The sequence below is a fragment of the Podarcis tiliguerta genome (assembly GCF_965153285.1).
Source record: "Podarcis tiliguerta genome assembly, chromosome: 17".
NCBI lineage: Eukaryota > Metazoa > Chordata > Lepidosauria > Squamata > Lacertidae > Podarcis > Podarcis tiliguerta.
This window is the reverse complement of record NC_139550.1, coordinates 40,613,378-40,638,413: the sequence shown is the minus strand read 5'-3', so window position 1 is coordinate 40,638,413 and position 25,036 is coordinate 40,613,378. Positions and strand designations below refer to the sequence as shown.

At 44.9% G+C, this 25,036-nt stretch overlaps 1 protein-coding gene across 2 annotated transcripts; it reads left to right on the top strand.

Annotated features, from left to right (window-relative positions):
- Positions 1 to 2,271: 2,271 nt before the first annotated feature.
- On the top strand, positions 2,272 to 16,454 carry LOC310668155 (lysozyme C, milk isozyme-like). Of its 2 annotated transcripts, XM_083421185.1 has the most exons (5): positions 2,272 to 3,871; positions 7,019 to 7,111; positions 7,830 to 7,985; positions 13,123 to 13,216; positions 16,047 to 16,453. In XM_083421185.1, exons 2-5 carry the CDS (start codon positions 7,078 to 7,080, stop codon positions 16,189 to 16,191), a joined length of 429 nt encoding a protein of 142 aa, XP_083277311.1. In that variant the 5' UTR covers positions 2,272 to 3,871; positions 7,019 to 7,077; the 3' UTR covers positions 16,192 to 16,453. The 2 variants fall into 2 exon arrangements, with proteins under 2 accessions (XP_083277311.1, XP_083277310.1); XM_083421184.1 differs by lacking the exon at positions 2,272 to 3,871 and having other exon boundaries at positions 3,968 to 7,111; positions 16,047 to 16,454.
- The last annotated feature ends 8,582 nt before the right edge of the window (positions 16,455 to 25,036 follow it).

Here is a 25,036-nt window from a genome sequence, read left to right as displayed (position 1 = left end):
TGCCTCCTATCTCCATCGGTTCCTCTCCCCCTCCCTGCGGAGGTGTGGATTGCGCACGCGCTGCATCCTTGGGAAAGAGGGGAGGTGCTCTCGCTGGCGTACGTCCCCAACGTCCTTCTTCTCTGTTCCATGGACGTTCTTCCAGACGCACCCCAATCTCCAGCGCCCGCTGGACCACCTGCTGAGTGCTCTTTGGTCTCTCCCCCCTTGCAATCTCATCTTTCACATTTGCATTCAAGCCTTCCCAAAAAAGGTCTCTGACTGGAGCAGAATCCTTCTCCCATCCCAGCGCATGGACTAATCCAAAAAAGCGAGAATGGTACTGCCTTACACTGGCTCTACCTTGTTTGAGCCCATGTATGTCTTTTCTGGCGATATCAATGTCTATATTAGATAAAAAACACAAATCCATCGCTTTAATGAAAGCATTCGCATTTTGGAGCGCCGGATCTTTATCTCTCCACAGATTGCGCAGCCACGCTTTAGCTTCCCCATGCAAATGGGACCAGATAAACCCCACTTTCTCTTGCTCATCTCTAAAGTCTTTATCCAGCAGTTCCAGCGCAAACAGCAGGTCTGCTCGGAAGTTAGGTTACTGCTGTAAATTCCCATCGAAATGAGATGCAAGACTGCCTCCTCTTTTCCCCAGCCCAATCCCCTCTGATTTGGGTCCCGGTTGTCCCTGCTTAGTAAGCACTTCCAACCTGGCTTGGAGATCCCTGCAGGTGGCAGCCGCTTCCTCTTCCCTTCTCCTGGATGCAAGTACCTCTGCGTTGAGTTGTGTCACTGCATTTTGCAGGTCTGCTAGTTGCTGTTCTGTAGTCATCTTGCCTGACTTTTGTGAGCTCGCGAAACACCAATCCCCTTCCCTCGCTGCGTCCACTCACGTTACGAGGTTTTTGGTGCAAAATTTTTGGAGATGGAGCTTACTGTCAGAGCTGGCTCCAGGTCCCAGCTCACAGAGGACCAACGCTCACCGGTAGTAATGTACAAAAGTCTTTATTGAAGTACAGTTTCCATTTTCAATCCGCAGCGCCCCAGCTCTACGTCTAGGGATTAGATCGGCGAAGCTCCATCTGAATCTCCGCCCCCTGTACACCAGTTTAAGATTCTAGCCTTACTCCACCTCTTCCGTCTCTCCTTTCTCCTCTGGGCCCTGCTACCCCCCGGGGTCCCTTCCTTCCTGGACTCTTCTGATGCTGACGTTGACCCCCCTGACTCCTCCCGCTCTTTTCGGCGGGCTTTGGGACCTGGCTCCCTATCCGGGCTGCCAACTGCGCCGCCCTCCTGTACATTTGAACTTGGCGCGCGCCCAGCCTTCAACCTTCCTCTCGACCGTTTCCTCGCTCCCCGATGAAGGCGTGGCCAATCCTGCCTCATGTCCTCCCGCTGTCAGTGCGCCGCCTGATCCCGATGCCTGGGACTCCTCCCCCCTACTGCACTCTGGTGTGGACGCTGGTCCTGATTTCCAACTGCTGCTCTCTGAGTCCCCTCTGGCCCCTTCTTCCTGGGGTGTCCCCCTAGGCACCCCCCTTGCCCTGATCATGGGAGCCCCTTTCTGTGAATCTTCCGATTCGCTGGAAAGACTCAGAGACCTCGGACCGCTGTCATCGCTGACATTTCCTTCGGACTCCTCCCCCTCGCTCTCTATTTCCTCCCTTTCCTGTGCCTCTGCTCCTGAACCCCTGACACTTCCATTTCAACAGAAGGGTGTCCAACATATGTTATGTACAATGGCTCTTTGAAGAAAACAAAACTTAAGTCACTCAGAAAGAAGATAGTAGAGTACTGCAGATCATTTGCCCATGCACGTGCACAGAAAATAGCAGCTGAAAGGCAACACATGGTTATATGCATTGATCATCACATTGCACACTTAATTATTATTATTGTATAACTACAGTGGTGCCCCGCAAGACGAATGCCTCGCAAGACGGAAAACCCGCTAGACGAAAGGGTTTTCCATTTTGGAGGTGCTTCGCAGAACGAATTTCCTATGGGCTTGCTTCGCAAGACGAAAATGTCTTGCGAGTTCCTGCGTTTTTTTTTCGCTCCCCACCCCCTTTTTCTAAGCCACTAAACTGCTACTAGCCTTTTAGCAGCTAATCCGCTAATCCCTTAAACCTTTAATAGCCGCTAATAGCCGCTAAACCGCTAATAGCGCTAATCCGCTAATCCGCTAATGGGGTTGCTTCGCAAGACGACAAAACCGCTTGATGAAGAGACTCACGGAACGGATTCTTTTCGTCTTGCGAGGCACCACTGTATAAGATTTTGTACCATCCTGGAAGATTGTATAAACTTATGTTCTCTGAGTATATTTCACTTAGAAGGGGTGTGGCTGTGAGGGCACATTGCTGGGACTATCAAGAAGATAGCACTTCTAAATTTGGCACTACACTGCTGCCTAAAAGAAGTGTTGCCCAAATCAGAACTCAATTACAACTAATAAGCTGAAATGCACCCACCACCACCACCCATTATTTGAAGGCAATAACATAAGGTTACCAGACGTCCCCATTTCCCGGGTACAGCCCCCGGATTTACAAATCAGTCCCCATACAAAATCCATTGAAGTTGAAAAGTGTCCCCGGATTCATTGAAAAAAATCTGGTAACCTTCCGATAACATTTAATATAAATAAATAAATAAATCAGCAACTAACTATATGCAGAATTATATGCAATCCCCTATAAGCATACACATAATATATGTAAAAGAATCAAGCCCCATCTGGTACTATATTTCTCCAACACAAGAAGGCATAACTAATACATAGGTGTTTCTACAATTATATGCATTGCTGCACATATCTGTTTATGTTGCTGGTTACTTTAGGAAACCTGGAGTGTACATGCATATGTTGTTGTTTAGTCATGTCTGACTCTTCGTGACCCCATGGACCAGAGCATGCCAGGCACTCCTGCCTCCCGCAGTTTGGTCAAACTCATGCTGGTAGCTTTGAGAACACTATCCAACCATCTCGTCCTCTGGCGTCCCCTTCTCCTTGTGCCCTCCATCTTTCCCAACATCAAGGTCTTTTCCAGGGAGTCTTCTCTTCTCATGAGTTGGCCAAAGTATTGGAGTCTCAGCTTCAGGATTTGTCCTTCCATTGAGCACTCAGGGCTGATTTCCTTAAGAATGGATAATTTTGATCTTCTTGCAGTCCATGGGACTCTCAAGAGTCTCCTCCAGCACCATAATTCAAAAACACCAATTCTTCGGCGATCAGCCTTCTTTATGGTCCAGCTCTCCCTTCCACACATCACTACTGGGAAAACCATAGCTTTAACTATACGGACCTTTGTTGGCAAGGTGATGTCTCTGCTTTTTAAGATGCTGTCTAGGTTTGTCATTGCTTTTCTCCCAAGGTACATGCATGTAATATTCATGTAATAATGATGTGTACAATATGCAAGAACTGTAAAGGACAAGCTCAACATTTTCAGAAAATTGTATCCGTAATGTGAGCAGCTTCCTAGTAGCTTGAAGCATCACGTAGTATGTAAGTCAGAGACGGGCACCTTATGATGTTGCTGGATGTTCCGTGTCAGATGTTCTTAGCTCAGAGACAGAAGGGGAGAGGCCAGGAATAGCTAGCCCAAAAACTTGAAGGCGCGAAAAGGTCAGTGAGAGGAGGGGGAAAGAGCGGAAGTGGAAGGGTTTTTTCCCATATTGGAAGAAGAGTAAGGGGCGGAGTTTAGACTCGGCAACTGCAAACTTGGAGTCAGACACGGAACATCTGACACGGAACATCCAGCAACTCCCATAAACTATTACCATTATCCACACTGGCTTGAGGTTAATGGGAGTTGGAGTCCAACAACATCCAAGAATCCCTGTGTTCCCCACCCACAAGTTTGGTAATAATGTAAGTTGCAATCTAACTGCAGTTTTTTTCTTTTTAGTTTTTTTTAAAACTTCAAAATAGAAATGGATCTGGAATGCAATGAGATGTGTAAAAAAAAGGAGATGGACCAGAAATGGAGTGAAATAGTCTGATCTTTCCATTCCTAGTGTCCAGCAGGTGGTAAACTTGTTTTTCTTTTCTGAATTTCTGCACCAGAAGTCCCTAGTGCCCAGAGGGGCAGCCATTTCATTTTCTATACATTCCTCCTTGAAAAAGAAACTGTGCTGCTGTATCATGAACTACAATTTCCCAAGGGCGTTGGAGGATTACATTCATGGTACACTGCAGCTGTGAGCTGCTGGCCTGCCAAAAGTACCACCCCAACACCAAACTGGACCTCTTAAGGCAGTTAATTCTGATCAGCTGTTTGCATGGATTGTTCACTTCTTTTCACCAGGTTTCTGTTGTATTCACTCTGTGCTCCTCTAAGACCAGATGCTCCAGATATCCCATCTTAGTGTGAAGGCTTCTAGTATTAGTGTATAAACACTTCTATACAATGCCTCTCTCCAAAGAACTTGTTCTTTGCTGGAGGCAGCAACCTTGAATAGATTGATTGATCTATTCAATCATTCCCTTTTGTACTGTGAATTTGAAAATGAACCAATCAGTCATCCAATATTTTTTTTCACATGGCAGAAATAAAGGTAAAGGACCCCCTGGACTTAACGTCCAGTTGCAGACAACTCTGGGGTTGTGGCGCTCATCTCACTTTACAGGCCGAGGGATCCGGCTTTTGTCCGCAGACAGTTTATCTGGGTCATGTGGCCAGGATGACTAAGCCACTTCTAGTGAAACCAGAGCAGCAGACGGAAACACTGTTTACCTTCCCACTGGAGCAGCACCTATTTATCTACTTGCACTTTTTTTTTTTTTTTTTTTTTTGCGTGCTTTCGAACTGTTAGGTTGGCAGGAGCTGGGGCCGAGCAATGGGAGCTCACCCCGTCGCTCGCAGGGATTCGAACCGCCAACCTTCTGATCAGGAATCCCTGGGCTCAGTGGTTTAGACCACAGCGCCACCCACATCCCTTATGGCAGAAATACATTGGCACGAAGAAGGGGGGATTTCAAGCTGTCAAACACAAATTCATGTTTACTGCAAATACATTTAAAAATAAATTAGCTTGAGAGTTATTTCAGCAGATGCACACATGACCATTTTCTTTGTAAAATACACAGTTAAAACATTCCAGTAAAAGGGGGGCTTAATCACACATGTGGCATCACACTGAGTGGAGGAACATGCCAGTCAGATGTATAATATGCCCAGAAGAATATCTACAATCCAATATAATAGGTGAAAAATGTCCACAGAGTGCTAAACTGACCTTCCCTGATGCCTATGTAAAGGAAGTGAGAGAACATGACATGCTTCTACTGGACTGAGAAATCAAGATAATGAAATAGATGGTTTTGTCTTTAAGGTACCACAAGACTCATTATTTTTGCTACAACTGAAAAGCAGCATTCAGGGAAGATAACAGCATGTAAATATTTTTTTATGGCTCAGCTATGTGTACGCTATATGTAAAAAAAGAAGATGCATATATTTCTGTGGACAATGAAATGGAAGAAATACTTGCACAAGTAAATCAATTGCATCAGAATTTAAAATAAAGGATGAGTATGCAAAGGAATGTTGGCATGTTCACATATCCCTGACTGTAGTCCAGCAGCATCAGAAGTGCTCAGAAGTTTCAACTAGAAAAGGAAAACAGCCCGGAGGGAGAGGAGGAAGACAGTAGGGAGGTTGGAACTGTGCAGATATGCAGGCAGGAGACCAGATGGCATCTACTGCACACCTGCACAGCCCCAACTTCTCTGCCAACTTGCCCCTTTCCTTTCCCGTAAATGGTAGCAGTGCTACTCACGAGGAGACCAGGTGTGCAGGAACTGAAAAAAGTGGCAGCAAGGAAGTTAGGTGGAGCCAGAGAAGGTGCAAACAGTATCCCATTTCTGAAGGAATTTGGGAAGAGGGCTAGCTCTATTTTGTTGTGACATTCTCCTTGTTGGTTACTGCTATGTAATTTTTATATATATTGGCTGTGATTTTTTGATTTTTAAAAATTATGTTCGTCATTTTTAATTGCTGTTGTTGCCAACTGCTTTCAAAGCCTGCTAAGCAGAAAGCAGGATACAAATATTTTCAAAACATTGAAGTAAATATGTAAAATTACTATATTTGAGTGACACCAGGTGTACCATCTTAAATAAAATAATTATTCATATGGTGTGGTGCATGCACACCATTTGAATGGCAATGTCTATTAGCTTGGGGGGTGGCTGGCCCACTCAGAATTTTTTTTTGGGGGGGCAAATAACCCTCAGCCCCTAGGAGGTGGCTCCTGTGAGTGACATCAAGCAGAGGGTTGAAGATTAAATGCTTCCAGTTAAGAAATAGATTCTTTCTTGATGCCAAAAGGCATCAAGAAAGGCATCATACTACCATTGCTGAAATGAACACCAGGTTTGCCTTGTGGTGTCCCTCAGAAAATATATCATGTCTGCTTCCCACTCACTGTCACACACAATAGTACATATGCATTGAATGCCCATGTACAGCTATTTTGGAACGAGGCTCAGCTAAGTTTCCCAGACCTGTAGGACCAGTTGCATGAGTATTTTGAAGGTGGGTGTAGCACGGGTCTGATGGCAGCTGTAAACCCAGTGCTTCCTTTAACAGTTTTTAGAAGTGGCATTGGCTCCAGGTAATGTGGGAGCTGTTGCTACAGCCATTAGCTGCCCTATAAGAGCGGGCCATATAGCTCAGCATCAGGGCATCTGCCTTGCATGCCAAAGGGCCCAGATTCAACCCCCAGCATCTCCAGGAAGGACTGGGAGAGACCCCTGTCTGCAACCCTGGAGAGCCACTGCCAGTCTTACAATACTGTAAGCAGTACTGAGCTGGATGGGCCCATGCACCTGACTCCATATAAGGCAGATTTTGATGTTCCAATGAGATGGCACAAGAAGAAGAACACTTGCAGATGAAATGGACAGCCTACAGCCAGGGACTATAAAACCTGGGCTCTGGAGGACACACTGTTCTGCAAAGATCAGCAGCAATGAAGGCCTTTGTCCTTTCCGTATTCTACCTGCTCATTGTAGGCCATGAGACCAAAGTGTTTGATGCCTGTGAACTGTTTTATCTACTGAGAAGTTATGGAATGGACTCCTCTACATGGACTGGTTTACATCAATGTGAGTTCATGGGATATACAACTTCCACCCTACTGGTATGATTTTGCAGTATGTGATTTCAGTTTCCTCCCGTTTTGCTTTTCTGAAGAAAGTGTGTGTCATGCATTGTCATGCATATATTTTTTTTGTTTAAAAGTAATTATCCTTATTAACACTTACGATCCTTTTTCAAATAGTGTGGTGAAATTGGATATTGGAAACTAATAACATATAAAACTTGCAAGAACCATGAGAAAGAAATTTGAAATATCGTAGCAAAGTCTTAAAAGCCGTTAGAAATGTTGTGGTGTGTACTCCCTATTATTTTACAAGGTTACAACAGGAAATGCAGAATTTTGAATTGCTAGCTCTCAAAACTGTGAATTGTCAACTAGCAAGATTCAAAGGAGGCATCACGGCATTTGAAAAGTTTTAGAAGTTGTTAGAAATGTTTATAGTCACCCTGTGAGCCCTTTGAAAGGCAGAATATAAACCAAATAGAATAAAATGATATATACTACTTGCTATTTTATAATGTTACAACAAGAAAGATTGAATGAGTCACATATGTTAAGGCAGAATTGTTAATATCAATTATTTTAAAGCTTTTAAACTAAATCTGGAGCTGAAATTGGAGTTGTTTTTTTAAATCCCATCCTATATCAACGTTTTGGAGCTGGTTTTATTATTTAAAATATATTCCACATTTCTGATTTTTATACCATGCTTCTATAACCAGTTGTCTGTTTGGCTACATTTGCAAGTAACTTGACTACCAACTACTTTACAAGTGAAGGCGACCATCCATACTATGGATTATTCCGACTGAATGGTGCCAAATGGTGCAGTAATGGGAAGCAAGCCTCGAAGAACAAATGCAGCATTGCCTGCGATAGTAAGTGACTCCTTATAAACCTTTGCCATGTGTGACTCAAGATCACCAGGTTATTTCTTATTATTAAGAAGTGTTAAAGGCTTAAGCTAGTTGGAATGTAACCAGAATGGACCCTATGGGTGCAATTGTTCCATCAGTGCATGCATTTCAGCTTGCCAGGAGGAATGATTCCCCTTCTCCTAACCTCATGCATTGTCCTGGGGTTTCTCCTGATCTCTTCAAGCCAATTCGGGAGCACACAGGGGGGAGCCGGTTGTGCTGGTGGGACTCATTAGCTTTTGTTGTTGTTGTTGTTTAGTCATTTAGTCGTGTCCGACTCTTCGTGACCCCATGGACCAGAGCACGCCAGGTACTCCTGTTTTCCACTGCATCCCGCAATTTGGTCAGACTCATGTTTGTAGCTTCGAGAACACTGTCCAACCATCTCGTCCTCTGTCGTCCCCTTCTCCTTGTGCCCTCCATCTTTCCCAACACCAGGGTCTTTTCCAGGGAGTTTTCTCTTCCCATGAGGTGGCCAAAGTATTGAAGTCTCAGCTTCACGATCTGTCCTTCCATTGAGCACTCAGGGCTGATTTCCTTAAGAATGGATAAGTTTGATCTTCTTGCAGTCCATGGGACTCTCAAGAGTCTCCTACAGCACCATAATTCAAAAGCATCAATTCTTTGGTGATCACCCTTCTTTATGGTCCAGCTCTCACTTCCATACATCACTACTGGGAAAACCATGGCTTTAACTATACGGACCTTTGTTGGCAAGGTGATGTCTCTGCTTTTTAAGATGCTGTCTAGGTTTGCCATCGCTTTTCTCCCAAGGAGCAGGCGTCTTTTAACTTTGTGACTGCTGTCACCATCTGCAGTGATCATGGAACCCAAGAAAGTAAAATCTCTCACTGCCTCCATTTCTTCCCCTTCTATTTGCCAGGAGGTGAGGGGCCCAGTGGCCATGATCTTCTCTTTTTTTTGATGTTGAGCTTCAGACTATATTTTGCGCTCTCCTCTTTCACCCTCATTAAAAGGTTCTTTAATTCCTCCTCACTTTCTGCCATCAAGGTTGGGTCATCTGCATATCTGAGGTTGTTGATATTTCTTTCAGTGATCTTAATTCTGGCTTGGGATTCATCCAGCCTAGCTTTTCGCATGATGAATTCTGCATATAAGTTAAATAAGCAGGGAGACAATATACAGCCTTGCCGTACTCCTTTCCCAATTTTGAACCAATCAGTTGTTCCATACCCAGTTCTAACTGTAGCTTCTTGTCCCACATAGAGATTTCTCAGGAGACAGATTAGCTTTACTAACTAGCTTTACTAATACTATTTTAATAATATTTATACCCCACCCACTCTGGGTGGCTTCCAATGCATATAAAAACACAATGAAACATCAAACATAAAAAACATAAAAAACTTCCCAATACAGGGCTGCCTTCAGATGTCTTCTAAAAGTTGTATAATTATTTATCTCTTTGACATCTGGCAGGTGCCACTACCAAGAAGGCCCTCTGCCTGGTTCCCTGTAACATCTGTGGAGACGCTCCTTCGGGTATACAGGGCAACACTGTTGAGGGCTTTAAAGTTCAGTACCAGCACTTTGAATTGTGCTCTGAAACGTGAGCCAGTGAAGACCCCTTAGCTGCCAAATTTTGGATTGGTTTTAGTTTCCAAGTCACCTTCAGATGTAGCCTTACAGAAGTCCAAGTGGGAGCATGGACCACTCTGGCAAGACAGTCTGAGGGCGGGTAGGGTCTTAGCCCCCATCCACCCCCTATCCCCTCAAAATAGTACTTGTCAGGATTCAGCCTCAATCTGTTAACCATCCTCCAGCCACCTCCAGACACTCACAGCCAGTTGAAATTAATTAATTAATTCCAGTTCCCCATGATCCTTCCTTCCTTCCTTCCTTCCCCTCTCTTTGTGTGGAAGGCTTTCAGACTCCTTTATCATCTGGGTGGCTCTTCCTTTTTCTTTCATATGTTATTTTATTAGTTTCCCTATATTAATCCAATTATACAAATTATACAAATACCAATTGATTCCAAATTAATTCCAATTAATTCCAAATTATGTAATGCGATTTAATCAATCAATCAATCAATCAATCAATCAATCTTTATTACGGTCCAGAGACCCAACAAATCATTACAAAGCAATGCACAATTCAGATAGGCAATCTGGTTGCGACATCTGTCACCGCATTGATCGCCAGAGTTGATTCGGCTGATCTGGCTGGCTAGGCAGGTGTCCCCTTCCTCCCTCACCGCTCCATGTGTGTCCCTTCCGAAGTTGCGCACTCGGTGGAAGAGGACGACCATCCCAGATAGAAGGAGTGTACCGTTCTTCGGTCAAGGGGATACAATAGCTGTGCTCCTCTGCTAGAACCTCCAAACAAGCTCAATTTAATTAAAGTGGTTTGTCGTGCTCCATAGTGCATTATATTACTGCGATTCATATTCTTATTAGCTTCTAATTACATTCCAATTGATATTATAATCACTTAGATAGCAGCTGCATTCTTAAAGATTTCTGTTCCTGTTATTATGTTATTTAACTTTTCAAAGAATTTCAAGTGAGGAGCTCTGACTTTTTCCCTTTCAGTCAGCATGTGCCAGTTTAATAATGTCCAACTGTTCGTACCCTTGGCTTTGTTTGCTGCCCCATCCTTGAGGTTCGTCTGCTGCTCTTGGGTGGAGCTATAATCCCAGAGTTTCTCGAGGTTTCTCAGTTTAGCTCCATCCCACAGTGCTCCCATACTGCTTGGCTTCTCCAGACAAACAACAGTCTACAGCAGTCTACTCCTTCCTGCTGATCAGTCTTGAAGCTTTGCCATTTCCTCCTCAGCCTGTTTCAAGCATAGCCACAGGTAGTCTGGCAGCTCTTTCCTTTTGATTCACCACCATCCTTAAAGCCTCTGTTTGTCCACAGCCACCAAATTCCTTTCATCTTTATGACTGCATTTTCTGGCCAATGTCCCTCCTCTAAGGCTGTATCTCAACTCCTCTTGGTCTCTTGGTCTCTTTTCTTTTTCCATTGTTTTTGAGGGGTGGGTGGGGATCAGCTCTGATTTCACAAGATGATCCATTCAAACAATAGAACTCCCCCCACTTCCATCACTTTAAACCACACACAGCTTCAGCTGTTCTTTTAATCTCAATATTACTCCATACAATAATCCATCCTCACTTGTATATCTTTAAAACTTGCATTTGATGGTATCTCCTCTGGTGTATGCCTTACTTTATGCCAATTAAAATCCAATTAATAGGAGAACCTCTGCTTCCGAATAGCAGCATGGGGGTTTGCGTCAGACGAAAAGCTTTTGCGCCCATATTGCATGCAGGAGCAGGAGCCAGGCATCAAGGTGATCTGTGGGTGAAGTCTGTTCTTCCCATGCCCTGGGATTTCCATGCCCTGGGAATTTTTTCAAAGAGGGCCAGATTTGATGACATGAAGGGCCCCAACCTTTGAAGTTGTTGAGCTTTTTTTAGGGTTGGAGTTTTTGAGGTTTTTTTTTACAATTTTACCCCAGGAAACAAACTGCCACAGGGGCCAGATTAAACCAACCAGCGGGCTGGATCCTGGGGTAAAATTGGGGGCCTAAGCCCCCAAAACGGACTTTGGACATGCCCCTTTCATTCCTTTCATTCTTCATCTGCATCTCTCTGCAGTGTTGAGAGAGCCTCCTCCATTTGGGCAGACAGGAACAAGAAACCTCTGGGTGGCTCTTCCTGGCATGAAGAACTTTCCCTAAAGGGGACTTGATTAAGAGTTTCCCACAGGCCTCTGGTTGGCCACTGTGAAGATGGGCCATTGGCTTGTCTTATGGCTTGTCTTATGTTCTTATGGACTGGCCATATCCAGGAAATGAATTAGAGGGAGAACATGCCGTCTCACTCCCAGTTTAAACTGGAGAATTGTTAATCAGATTCACACTTGGCATTTGTGACTGTTGTCACTAGGCTTGCTTGGGCCAAAGGCTTAGACTCCGAGACAACCTGGAAGCTTTTACGCTATGCACACTAAATAACCACAAGGTAGTGTTACACCTGATACTGAATTGAAGATGCCTAGTGGAGGTTTTAGCCTCAGGTTCTTCTATCTTCACCACAGATTTGGAACATGTTTCAACAAATCATAATACCCCTGATCATAACACTGAAACATAATACTATGAAGAGATATTTGGAAAGAACAAATAAGCTTATTCATATCTTTTATAGATGCTCAAAGTAGTTTCTTACTTCAAATATTTATCATCCTTTGCAAAATTGCAGCTGCTTTTGCAGCAGCTATTAGAGGAACAATCCTGTAAGATACACCAGGATGAGCACAGTTAGGAGCCAATGGATCTCTGGCAGAGCTGGGAAATTCCCAGTGCAGCTGGGCTCCCTGTCCTTGGCCCAGCTGGAGATACTACAGCATATTTTCCACAGCCACGATGCAGCCAGCTTAGCCAAATTTGGCAGATCTTAAGACAGAGTAAGCCCTGAAAATGGGGCATTCTGGGGATGTGGTGGGGGCAGGACCAGAGGGGACTTTAGCTGAATCCTAAGCCTGTTCAGCTCTACCATGGGACCTGGCAACTTGGTGTTAGTTAAGGTGGCGGGAAGGGTGATGTAGTGTAACTCTAAAGTCTGTTTTGAAGGCTTGTTTCTCCTCTGCCAGGCTTAGGCTGGCTCAGCAAGCGGTAGCCCTGCTCCTGATTCAGATGGTTCAGCATCTGAATCTCAGGGTTTTGGGTTCTAGCCCCACTTTGGGCAAAAGATTTTGCAGGTGGTTGGACTAGATGACCCTCATGGTCTCTTCCAACCCTACAATTCTATAATTACCTAGAGTTTGGATCTGATACTTTACACCAGCTTGCTTAACATCAGCTTCTTACATGTAGAATTGCTCCCTTAAACATATATATTGCAACACGAAAGAGTTATATTCATATTTGCTATGGAGCATTACCACCTATCACATCCAACAGTTCCTCAAACATGGAAAGCTAACTGGAAAGAGTAAAGGTGGTTGCTTTGAGTTAAGGTAAAAGCTCACATTCCACATTCCACAGCCTCCAGAATCAAAGATCCAGGAAGTCTACCTGGACAAGGATTTGTTCTTCCTTGACTTGCTTTTATTAACATCCTCCACAGAGTTCCTAGATGAGGATATTAAAGATGACACCGAGTGTGTGAAGAAAGTTATTGGAGACAAGGAGATAGTCAGTTCAAAACAGTTCTCTGAATGGTGAGTAATTGCATCAGCTTCCCTGCATGTAAGAATGTTTTAATAAGAAAAAACCAAGGAGCTAAAAAGTACCTGAAGTCCTGCTGTCTGAAGTCCCACATCCCAGCTCAGCTGGAGATACATTGCTGTAAGTCATCCACACTGATTCAGACACTTCAGCCAAGGTTTCACCCGCTGAGCTGAAACAGGCTGAGTACCAAAACAGGGTGAGTACCAAAAAAGAGTGAGGTAGGTTGTCATGCCCACGTTATATAACTCGTCTTCCAAGGAAGATGTGGCCAAAGATGCTCTCAAGCTCTCAGAAACTGACAGCACTCATGAACAGCCCAAAGCAACAGTTGAGGACTCTTGGAAGAGATTGGCGATGGTTCCTAGTTGCAGAGAGGTTGCTCTGTCAGGGCCAGTCCAATACATATTGGCACCTGAGGTGAACCACAAATTGACCCTCCCCTCCCTGGCTCTGAAGAAGGGGTAAGTGAAGATCTACAAGGGGAAAATAAAGATTTACCTTGGGATCTGCTGCCCTTGTGGACCCTGCTGCCTGAGGTGATCTCCTTACTTTGCCTCATGCCTCTCTGGAGTGGAAACAGAACAACCCCTGAGTCCCTGGGAGCAATGGTGGTTCAAGAGGCAGGCTGAGACTATCTTACACAAGAGAAGTGCTCAGATGCAGTGGTGGACTCCTCATGAGTAAAAGGCTACTCCGAGTAGGGCCTCCTCACAATGAGGGTTTTCTGCATCAACCTGGGCTTTAGCTGAGCTCTGCAATGAGGTTCCGGCCTGGGGGTCCCTTCCAATTCTACAGTGCTACGATTCTATGAGGCTGCAAGAGCAGCTGAAGCAACATCTTCTGACAGTTTCTGTGTGCCCAGACTGTGGACTGCATCCTGTGTTCCCGCCCAACCTGCTAGCTATGTGCCTAATCCCACAAGCTGTGGATTGCAGCTTGTGGGTCTTGCTGTGGATCCTGGTGAGCCTGATACTTACCACTATTTCAAATTTCATTCAGCACAGGCATGTGACCTAGCAACCCAGCAGGACTTAGCCTTTGGCCATCTCAGCTGGCAGAAGCCCCACTCCTGAATGGAAATGTAGCAATTAGTATTACCTGGTAATCAGGGGCACCAACTATAGGGGGCTTTGGGTGCCCGAGCACTCACAAAAAGTTTGTTGTGGGTGCTTGGCACCCACACCACAGGGCTCCAACCACAACTTCCGGTGCCTCGCAAATCACCAGAAGTCATGTCTTGCGAGACCTGGGAGATGCTTTCAGAGGTCTTTCGAACTCTTGGAACCTGACTTCCGGTGGCACTGGAGGTCAGGTTCCAAGGCCGGGACACACGCGTTACATCACATCTATAACCTGAGGCCCAAGACAGCTCCCCTGCTGTTAATGGCTTGTTGACTGTTATAAACATTTGATTGACTGACGTGACATGAAGATTGCAGGTTAATAATAATAATAATAATAATAATAATAATAATAATACACTGCCCATCTGGCTAGGTTTCCCCAGCCACTCTGCGTGGCTTCCAGAAAAATACAAAAAAGGTAAAAAATTAAAAACTTCCTGATACAGAGCTGCCTTCAGAAAGTTCTAAAAGTTGTGTAGTTCTTTACCTCCTTGACATCTGATTGGAGGGCGTTCCACGGGGTGGGTGCAACTACCCTCTGCCTGGTTCCCTGTAACTTTGCTTCTCGCAATGAGGGAACCGCCAAAAGACCCTCGGAGGAGGACCTAGGCTAAGTGATGGGGGTGGAGATGCTCCTTCAGGTATACAGAGCCGAGGCCATTTAGAGCTTTAAAGGTCAGCACCAACACTTCAAATTGTGCTTGGAAATGTAATGGGAGCCAGTGAAGATCCCTTAGGACTGGTGCTATATGGTCGCAGTGGTCACTCCCGGTCACCAGTTGCCCCATTCTGGATTAGTTGTAGTTTCCAAGTCCCCTTCCAAGGTAACCCCACATAGAGCACATTGGAGTAGTCCAAGCGGGAGATAACCAGAACATGCACCACTCTGTCAAGACAGGGCGTAGGCAGGGAGGGTCTCAGCTGGGGTACCAGATGGAGTTGGTAGACAGCTGCCCTGGACACAGAATTGACCTGTGCCTCCATGGACAGCTGCGAGTCCAAAATTACTGGTCGCACCTGGTCCTTCAGGGGCACAGTTACTCCATTCAGGACTAGGGAGTCCTCCACACCTGCCCGTCTCCTCTCCCTCCAGTCACTCACACAGGACCTTCACTGCCTTCACTGGTTCCGATTTAAAGGAGAGGTAGAGCTGGGTTTCATCTGTGTACCAATGAACACCCAGCCCAACCCCCCTGATGATCTCTCCCAATTTCTCTGAGATAGGGATGAACATAACTTTCTTGAGCCAAATAAAAAAAAATTAAAAATTGTCCAGTGGCACCTTCTGGGTATCTTTCGTGTGCATGCACACTTCTTCAGATATTATTATTATTAATAATAATAATAATAATAATAATAATAATAATAATAATAATAATAATTTTGCCTGTGTCAGTCCAACACGGCTACCTACCTGTTTCTTGAACCAGTTATCTAGAGTGGACCATGACGTGTCTTTCCAGCCCTGAGTGATTACTGGCTGACAAGGAGAAATACAATAAACTGTTTACATATAAGCACTGTGTTACTTTTATCAAAAGTTTAGGATTCAGAGAAGCAAACTTGATATGATTGTACAAATGGTTTTATCAAGAGTTTGTGTTTTTTTCAGAATGTACATGTGTACATGTGCACAAAAAGAATCTTAATGTGTTGCTCACCAGCTCTTTCTCTCCACCACCCCTTGCGCTTTTAGGCCACTCTATGAGAAGCACTGTGGTGTGGAAGCAATCACCATAATTGCTTTACGGTGTGTAATGTTTTTCCCAATGAGTGAATGGTTCCAACAACTGCTGAAGAAGAAGAAAGAGAACCCATTACACATAAAGGTTCATAAATGATGGTCAATACTTCTTGTTTTCATATGTTTTTTTAAATCAGTTACAGTTGATGATTACAGTAGACCAATTGTAAAATGTTAGGTCTTTAACAGACACTGAAACATTCATAGAATTGAGGATCATCTGCAGTGCAGGTATATGCAGATGTCCCATATAGAGATCAAACCTGTAACTTTGGCATTGTCAGCATCATACTCTAACCAGCTGAGGTATCCAGACTGATAACTCTTGATTCTTGGTCACTTCTTGTATTTTTATGTTACAATTCTTTATTCATAAACTTGCCATAGAACAATAATTTTGTTTCCAATATTTTGTTGCTAAGATCACAGCCATTATTCCCCTCACAGTTTTGTTCAGAATCCACCTGCTATATTGTGTGCTTATAATTTTCCCAGCATCACTTAGAACAGGGATGAGGGATCTATGGTTCTCCCGATGTTTGGGGGGCTATAGCTCCCATCATCCCTGATGACTGGCCATGATTGCTGGGGCTGATTGCAGTCCCACAACATCTGGAGGGCCATAGGTTCCCCACCCCTGCATGAAAACAGATGACAAATCCATGAAGATACTGTCAATCAACTGGGGTTTCTGGACAAGTTTCAAAGACCCTGTAATTAATATATAGATCATGATGTAATAAAATTTGTTATTTGTTATTTATACCCCGTCCATCTGGCTGGGTTTCCCCAGCCACTCTGGGTGGCTTACAGCGTTAAAAACCTCCCGGTACTAAAGTGTTTATCACCATGGCTACATCTTCTTAGAAGAGGCTTAGCTGGGACATCCAAGGCACTTTTGGACATGGCCATTATCTAGATATCAGTGTTCAAAGCCAGGTCAAGGAGCATCCCCAGATGCCAGCTTTCACAAGGCAAAGAACATTTGTTTCTCCACTTGCCGCCCACAGAATGGCTTCTAGGTACAACTATGTTTAGATTATATCAGATCTCTTCAGCCAAAATTACTATTTGGGGGAACATGGTGTCCCAAAGTTCTTCCCACCTCAAAAGGTTGAAATGCATCTCCACAAGAACCTATGTCTTGTGTCATTCTTGAAAAATCCAAATTTGCCCTTGAGAATTGATGCTTTTGAATTATGGTGCTGGAGGAGACTCTTGAGAGTCCCATGGACTGCAAGAAGATCAAACGCATCCATTCTTAAGGAAATCAGCCCTGTCACTGGAAGGACAGATCGTAAAGCTGAGGCTCCAATACTTTGGCCACCTCATGAGAAGAGAAAACTCCCTAGAAAAAACTCTGATGTTGGGAAAGATGGAGGGCACAAGGAGAAGGGGACAACAGAGGACGAGATGGTTGGACAGTGTTCAAGCTACCAGCATGAGTTTGACCAAACTGCGGGAGGCAGTGGAAGACAGGAGTGCCTGGCGTGCTCTGGTCCATGGGGTCATGAAGAGTCGGAAACGACTAAACGATTAAACAACAACAACATCATCCTCTTTTGCCTCTTTTGAATTGGTTATCATGACAACAAAATAGAATTGGCTAGCATAACAACAAAAACTAGAGACCAGGGAGAGACAGCTGAGGGAGGAATCAGAACCATTTACAGATTATCTAAAAAGGTATTGTTATTGTAATGGTTCTAGGGATTGCTTGTGCGTAAGTTGCCTTTACTCATGGCTAGGCTGCATGGTTGAACCCTTTCTGACAGGACAGCCTCTATTCCGTGGCTGCCTCAGTCGCTGGCAGAATCCGTCAGTGGGCGTTTCTTAAACCGCTTCCAACATAAAAACTGCTTGACACCCAGTCTCCTCCCCCGTTGCCTGCGCGAAAGCTTTCTGCGCAGGGTGGGTGTGGGCAAAGGAGCACTTGTCCCCTCTCCGCTGGTCTCCTGCGAAGAGTCCTGGAGCCACCTCTCCGCTTCCTCTATCTCCTCCCCTTCTCCACTGGTGTTATGCTGATTTCTTTCCCCAGCGTATGGGCTATCCCTTCTCCTACTAGGGCCCTCTCCACCATCATCCGGGAGCCCTCTCACCTCCTCCTGCTCCAATGGCAGTTCCCTGACATCCACCTCCCCCCCAGGACCCCCTCCACCCCCGGCCCGACCTTCTGACCTACCCTCGTCCCTATCCTCGGCCGATGATGCAGGGAATCCCCTGAAGGAGCTGTCGTCATCCTCCGAGGATTCAAAACCTGCTTCCCACCCACCCCGACACCTTTCTGTGGGGTGGGTCTTCCAGTTTGCTTCTTCTTCCTCGGACACCTCCCCTCCCTCCTCTTCGGAGGCAGGGAAACCGCCGAAGTCGTCTTCGTCGTCTGTGGTGCCAAACTCCTCCTCCCAGAATCTCACTGGTGGTTTAGGTTCTCTCGGGAACAGGTTGTGGAACTCTTCCACGAGGTACCCGTCCTCGACCGCCTCGGCCGGGACCCACGTGTTCTCTGACTTGGGTTCCCCTTCCCAAGATACCAAGTACTCCACCTGGCCCCCTCGCCACCTTGAATCGAATATTTCCGTGGCTTGGATCTGGTGTTCCCTCTCCTCTACCTGTGGGTGGGTGGTGACTCTTCCCTCCTGCTCTGGAAACTCCCGCCCCTCTCTCTACGGTGAAAGTAGGGACCTATGGAACACCGGATGTATCTTCATGCTGTTGGGCAGTTTGAGCTTGAATGCCACCGGGTTCACCTGCTGTGTGGTAACAGCCTCCTTGGTTGCAATTTCTTGCACCCTCCCTTTAGGGGTAACCCTTGGGTTGACAACCACACCCGGTCTCCCACCCGTATGGCTTCCCCCTCCCGGCGGTGCTTATCGGCCTGTCTCTTGTAAACTTCCTTGGCCCGCTCCAAATTACACCTGAGTTGTTGGTGCAAGGCCTCCATTTCTTCCACAAACTGCTCTGCCACAGGTACACTCCATCCTTCCTCCCCCCTCCCCGGGAAGGCCCTGAACCATAATTGGCCATGAACGGGCTCATTCCCGTGGATACATGTTCAGCGTTGTTATAAGCAAACTCAGCCAGCGCTAACTTCTCTACCCAATTGTTCTCCCTCTCACCTACGTAGCAGCGTAGGTATTGCTGGAGTATCCCGTTTGCTCTTTCCGCTTGCCCGTTGGTTTCCGGGTGTTGCGCTGTCGAGAACCCCACCTCGACCTGCAACAAGCTCATGAGCTTCCTCCAGAACCGGGAAGTAAATTGTTTCCCGCGATCTGAGATGACCCTCGAGGGAACCCCATGCAGTCTGAAGACGTGCTCCACAAACAACCTGGCTGTTTCCTCTGCCGTTACCGCATGAGAGCAAGTGATGAAATGGCACATCTTGGTCAGTAGATTGACTACCACCATGACTGCTGTTTTCCCCCTTGACTTGGGCAAATCTGTCATAAAATCAATGGACACCACCTCCCAGGGTCTTCCCGGCGTGGGTAAGGGTTCCAGTAACCCCGCAGGAGCCGCCCTCTCCCCCTTGGCCCTTTGGCAGCGGTCGCACTCCCGTACATATTCTCGTACATCTTCCCTTACCCTTGGCCACCAGAATTGCCTGGTGACAAGTAGCATGGTCTTGTGTTGTCCAAAGTGGCCCGCCGTGGGGTTGTGGAGTTGCTTGAGTTAAGAGAGTTTGTGTACTGGTCCAGTAAACACTTCCGCTGCGCCACCAGCAACAGCTCTCTTTGCAGAGCATTAATTAAGTCCAGTGCAGAGATTCTTGTTGCAGTACAAGCTTCAAAGTCTCAGCAGCAAAAAAAAAACGACACAGGGAAGCCTGTCTTTCCAAAGACAGGTTTATTGCAGAAAGATAACAGAAACACCTCCGGAGCTTTCAGACATTTTTGCTTCACGCCCAGCACTCCCCAACAGGCAGAGAAAACAAACACTCTTTATATACTGAGCAACTTAACAACTTAACGAGCTTGACTACTTAAAGTCACATGACATTGCTAATTTGCCAGCGTCTTAGGTTTCACACCCTAACACCCCCTCTCGCTGGCAATACAAAAAACAAAATTACTTCAGACCCATTTCTTCACAAAAGTTTTCATGCCGCTGAAACCCAAGCGGTTTTGTAAAACCATCAGCTTGATTTTCATGACTGGGACAGTAATTTAATTTAACAACTCCTGCTTTTACCGTTTGACAAACATTTTGAAAGCGGATATCCAAATGTTTTGTACGACCTTTAAACTGCCCATTTTGTGCTAACTTAAGACACGGTTGATTATCACCCCATACAGTGATTGGAGTGATGGCCTTTTCATACATCTCTTGTGCCAAGCATTTGTAAAATTCTAGATCTCTACATAACTCAGATAAGGCACAGAACTCAGCTTCTGTTGACGACAAAGCAATCAGGTTCTGTTTCTTGGATCTCCACCCAATCAGAGAGTTACCAAATTTTATTACACAGCCAGACACTGATTTTCTATCCTTTAAATTTGCCCAATCACTATCTGCCCAACAAGTAATCTGTGCTTGTCCTTCCGAAGATAATTCAAGGCAAAAATCTTTGGTGTATTGTAAATATCTTAACACTCTTTGAATTCCTTTCCATGCATTTACACTAGGTTTTGGAGCTTCTCTGCTGAGTAAGTTAACAGCGTAATCATAGAATCATAGAATCATAGAATCATAGAGTTGGAAGAGACCACAAGGGTCATCGAGTCCAACCCCCTGCCAAGCAGGAAACACCATCAGAGCACTCCTGACATATGGTTGTCAAGCCTCTGCTTAAAGACCTCCAAAGAAGGAGACTCCACCACACTCCTTGGCAGCAAATTCCACTGTCGAACAGCTCTTACTGTCAGGAAGTTCTTCCTAATGTTTAGGTGGAATCTTCTTTCTTGTAGTTTGTATCCATTGCTCCGTGTCCGCTTCTCTGGAGCAGCAGAAAACAACCTTTCTCCCTCCTCTATGTGACATCCTTTTATATATTTGAACATGGCTATCATATCACCCCTTAACCTCCTCTTCTCCAGGCTAAACATGCCCAGCTCCCTTAGCCGATCCTCATAAGGCATTGTTTCCAGGCCTTTGACCATTTTGGTTGCCCTCCTCTGGACACGTTCTAGTTTGTCAGTGTCCTTCTTGAACTGTGGTGCCCAGAACTGGACACAGTACTCCAGGTGAGGTCTGACCAGAGCAGAATACAGTGGCACTATAACTTCCCTTGATCTAGATGCTATACTCCTATTGATGCAGCCCAGAATTGCATTGGCTTTTTTAGCTGCCGCGTCACACTGTTGGCTCATGTTAAGTTTGTGGTCAACCAAGACTCCTAGATCCTTTTCACATGTACTGCTCTCAAGCCAGGTGTCACCCATCTTGTATTTGTGCCTCTCGTTTTTTTTGCCCAAGTGCAATACTTTACATTTCTCCCTGTTAAAATTCATCTTGTTTGTTTTGGCCCAGTTCTCTAATCTGTCAAGGTCGTTTTGAAGTGTGATCCTGTCTTCTGGGGTGTTAGCCACCCCTCCCAGTTTAGTGTCATCTGCAAATTTGATCAGGATGCCCTTGAGTCCATCATCCAAGTCGTTGATAAAGATGTTGAATAAGACCGGGCCCAAGACAGAACCCTGTGGCACCCCACTAGTCACTCTTCTCCAGGATGAAGAGGAACCATTGATGAGCACCCTTTGGGTCCGGTCAGTCAGCCAGTTACAAATCCACTGAGTGGTAGCATAGTCAAGACCGCATTTTACCAGCTTCTTTACAATCAATATCTGGTCTACTCCATTGCGAAAGATGAAGTAAGCTTCCCAGTGCTGACTGAAAGATTTCAGCACGCTTGAATCCAGCACTATCCTTGAACTCCTTGTCTTTTACAAAACCCATTTCCATTGGTGTTCTAACACCTGCACACTCCGTCATGCCAAACTTTTTCAACATTTGCAATATCTTGCCTTTTTGATTCAGTAGAAAACTGCCATTTTTGGTCCTATCTATCTGAACACCAAGATAGACCTTCACATCACCAATATTCTTAACTTTGAAGTATTTATTTAACTCTTTGGCTAGTTTTTTTTTACTTGTTCTTGTGTCTTTGAAGTATAAATCAGGTCATCTACATAATCAAGCAAAGATTCTTGAGCATCTCCTGAACCTCTGAAATATAAGCAATTGTCAGCCTTGCTCCTGCTAAAACCAATGCCTACCAAAACGTCATTCAAACACTCATTTCAATTATGAGCAGATTGCTTGAGTCCATAAATAGATTTATGTAGTTTCCATACCTGATTTGATTTACCAACTTTCAATCCTGGCGGTAGCTCCATATAGAGCTCCTCAGCCAAGTCTGAATGAAGATAAGCTGTAGAGACATCAAATTGATTCACTTTAAACCCTTTCTGAGCAGCTACTGCTAATAGTGCCCGTAGGGTTTCACTCCTTGTTGGGGTGCATAGACTTCGGAATAATGTAACCCCTTTCTTTGCGTAAAACCTCGAGCTACAAGCCTTGCTTTGTACTCTGGTTTCCCCATCGCTGTTGTCTTTATCCTGTACACCCACCTACAACTTACTGCCTTGGTACCTTCTGGCAGTTTGGTGATGGAAAACACACCCAGTTCTTCCATAGAATTCAACTCCTTTTGCATGGCCTCACGCCACCTACTGGCCTCCTCCTGGGGTAATTGCTCAACCTCCTCAAAACTTTCAGGTTCGCAATTTGCCAAACCAGCCCAAACACTAATAGCTTGGTACCTTTCAGGAGGTTTACCTTTGTTGGTACGCTTGGAACGCCTTAACAGTTCCTGCGATGTTCCTTCAGTTTCCCCCTCTGACTCAGAATCACTAGTCGTCACCTGTTTGTCACTAGTAGTCACCTGTTTGTCACTAGTAGTTGAAGAACTTTCTTATTCTGACTTTACACGTCTCTCTTGCTGTACAGGTGAACTTTTAGAGCTAGAAGATTCTGACTTTACAGACTTGGGTGAACTAGGCGATTTCTCACCCTCGTCCTCAGACTCAAATTCCTCAGCCTGTTCTGGAACTAATACCTGCCCTGGGGCCTGAGTTTCATTGTTACTGTTCACCACATCAAATAGTATGTCAGGATTTCCATGAATTTTATTCCAACCATCCTGTTCACAAAATTCCGCACTTCTGCTGATTGTGATTTTTGTTTGATTGCCTTCTACAGTCACAAATCTCCAACCTTTTGTGTTTGCTTGATAACCACAGAAAAACATTTCTTTAGACCTAGGATCGCCTTTCCTACGTTGTGCCCTAGGCACCAGCACATAAGCACGACATCCAAAAACTCTTAGATGATCAATTTTTGGTTTTTTTCCAAATAGCATGAAGTAAGGAGTGTTGCCTACTGTGCTATTGTACACTCTGTTAAAAGTATAATTCGCATACAGTGCAGCCTCAGCCCAAAAACGCTGTGGAAGTCCAGAATCAAACAGCAAAGCAGCAATGGCTTCCTGTAATGTTCAAAATTTTCTTTCGGCAACTGCATTCTCCTGTGGTGAATAGGGATTGGTAAGTCTATGAACTATACCTTTCCTTTTTAACCACGTCTCCAGCGTGTGGTTCACATATTCCCCACCACGATCTGATTGTATTTTACGTACCCTGGTGTCAAATTTACATTCGACTTCTTCAATCCAATCCATCAGGATGGAAGCTGCTTGTGATTTTTCTTTCAGAAAGAAAACCCAACTAGCTCTTGAAAAATCATCCACCAAGATTTGCATAAATCTCGCACCTCCAAGCGATTTGACTGGCATAGGGCCACACACGTCTGTGTGCACAAGTTCAAAGGGTTTCTTACTTACTCTATCAGATCTAGGATAGTTACATGTCTTAACCTTAGCATGTTTACAAGCACAACAATCCAGAAAATTTGGACAGGGTTTAATCTTACACTCCTCAGCTAAATCTGGCATCTTGCTTACATACTTAAAGCATATATGAGCTAACCTTCTGTGTAGTAGATGTACACAACCTGTATGAGGAGCCTTATTTACACACTTAGCTTGCGCTTCACCTGTTGAACATCTACCTGCTGCTAACTGCTCTTCATCCAAAACAAAAAGCCCATCCTCACAGGGAATTTTAACTAGCTCCTTCCCCTGTTTCGAAATGGTGCACACATCATTTTCAAACTCAACCTTAAAACCACTTTTTACCAGGCATGACACACTCAAAAGTCCATTCTTCATTCCTGGAAGAACAAAAACAGGAAGGTTAGTTTGCAAACAGTTAACATAAATTGTGCCTTTAAGGTTCATTTCTCGTTTACTATTGTCTGCTATAGTCACGGTTTTTGCAACTGGCAATGTCTTGCAGTTCATCAAGCTGCCACTAGATGTCGCTGGAACTAAACTGTGACTTGCTCCACTGTCAATTATCCACTTCAAGGTTTGTTGGCTCCTTTTAGGACTCTGTTGTGCTGCCATTGCAGATAGTCCCTTATCAACACCTGCTCCCCCTCTGGATCGTTGATTCTTGTAGTTCTCACGTCGTCTTCCCCTGTAGCTCTGGAAATTGGCCTTGGACTGTTGAAATTCCTGTTGCATTTCTGGACACTTTGCTATCAAATGAAACCTGCTGCCACATCGAAAACATGACTTGCTGGCCATAGCAGACACTTGTGAGGCTTCCTTACAGCTCTGCCTGCTAGTTCCCTCACGCTGGGAATTATCTGAACATCCAACCCTTGGGGTATTTGAATTATCAATACGTTTTCGATGATGTTGATATTCTTGCTCACACAATCTACCAGTCACATAATTCATATTCAGCTCGTCCTCTGGCAAAACTTGTAAAGTTAGTACTAAGTTTTCAAACCCTGCATGCAGGCTGCTAAGCAGAGTATAAACTTTAATATTTTCAGGAAAATTCACACCTAGAGATGACAGTCGGTTGAAATACTCAGTCATC

Coding starts and splice junctions, on each gene's coding strand:
- LOC310668155 (XM_083421184.1), top strand. CDS start 6,976: ATGAAGGCCTTTGTCCTTTCCGTATTCTACCTGCTCATTGTAGGCCAT. Junction 7,112..7,829: donor ATGGACTGGTTTACATCAAT/GTGAGTTCATGG, acceptor TTCTATAACCAG/TTGTCTGTTTGGCTACATTT. Junction 13,217..16,046: donor TCAAAACAGTTCTCTGAATG/GTGAGTAATTGC, acceptor TTGCGCTTTTAG/GCCACTCTATGAGAAGCACT.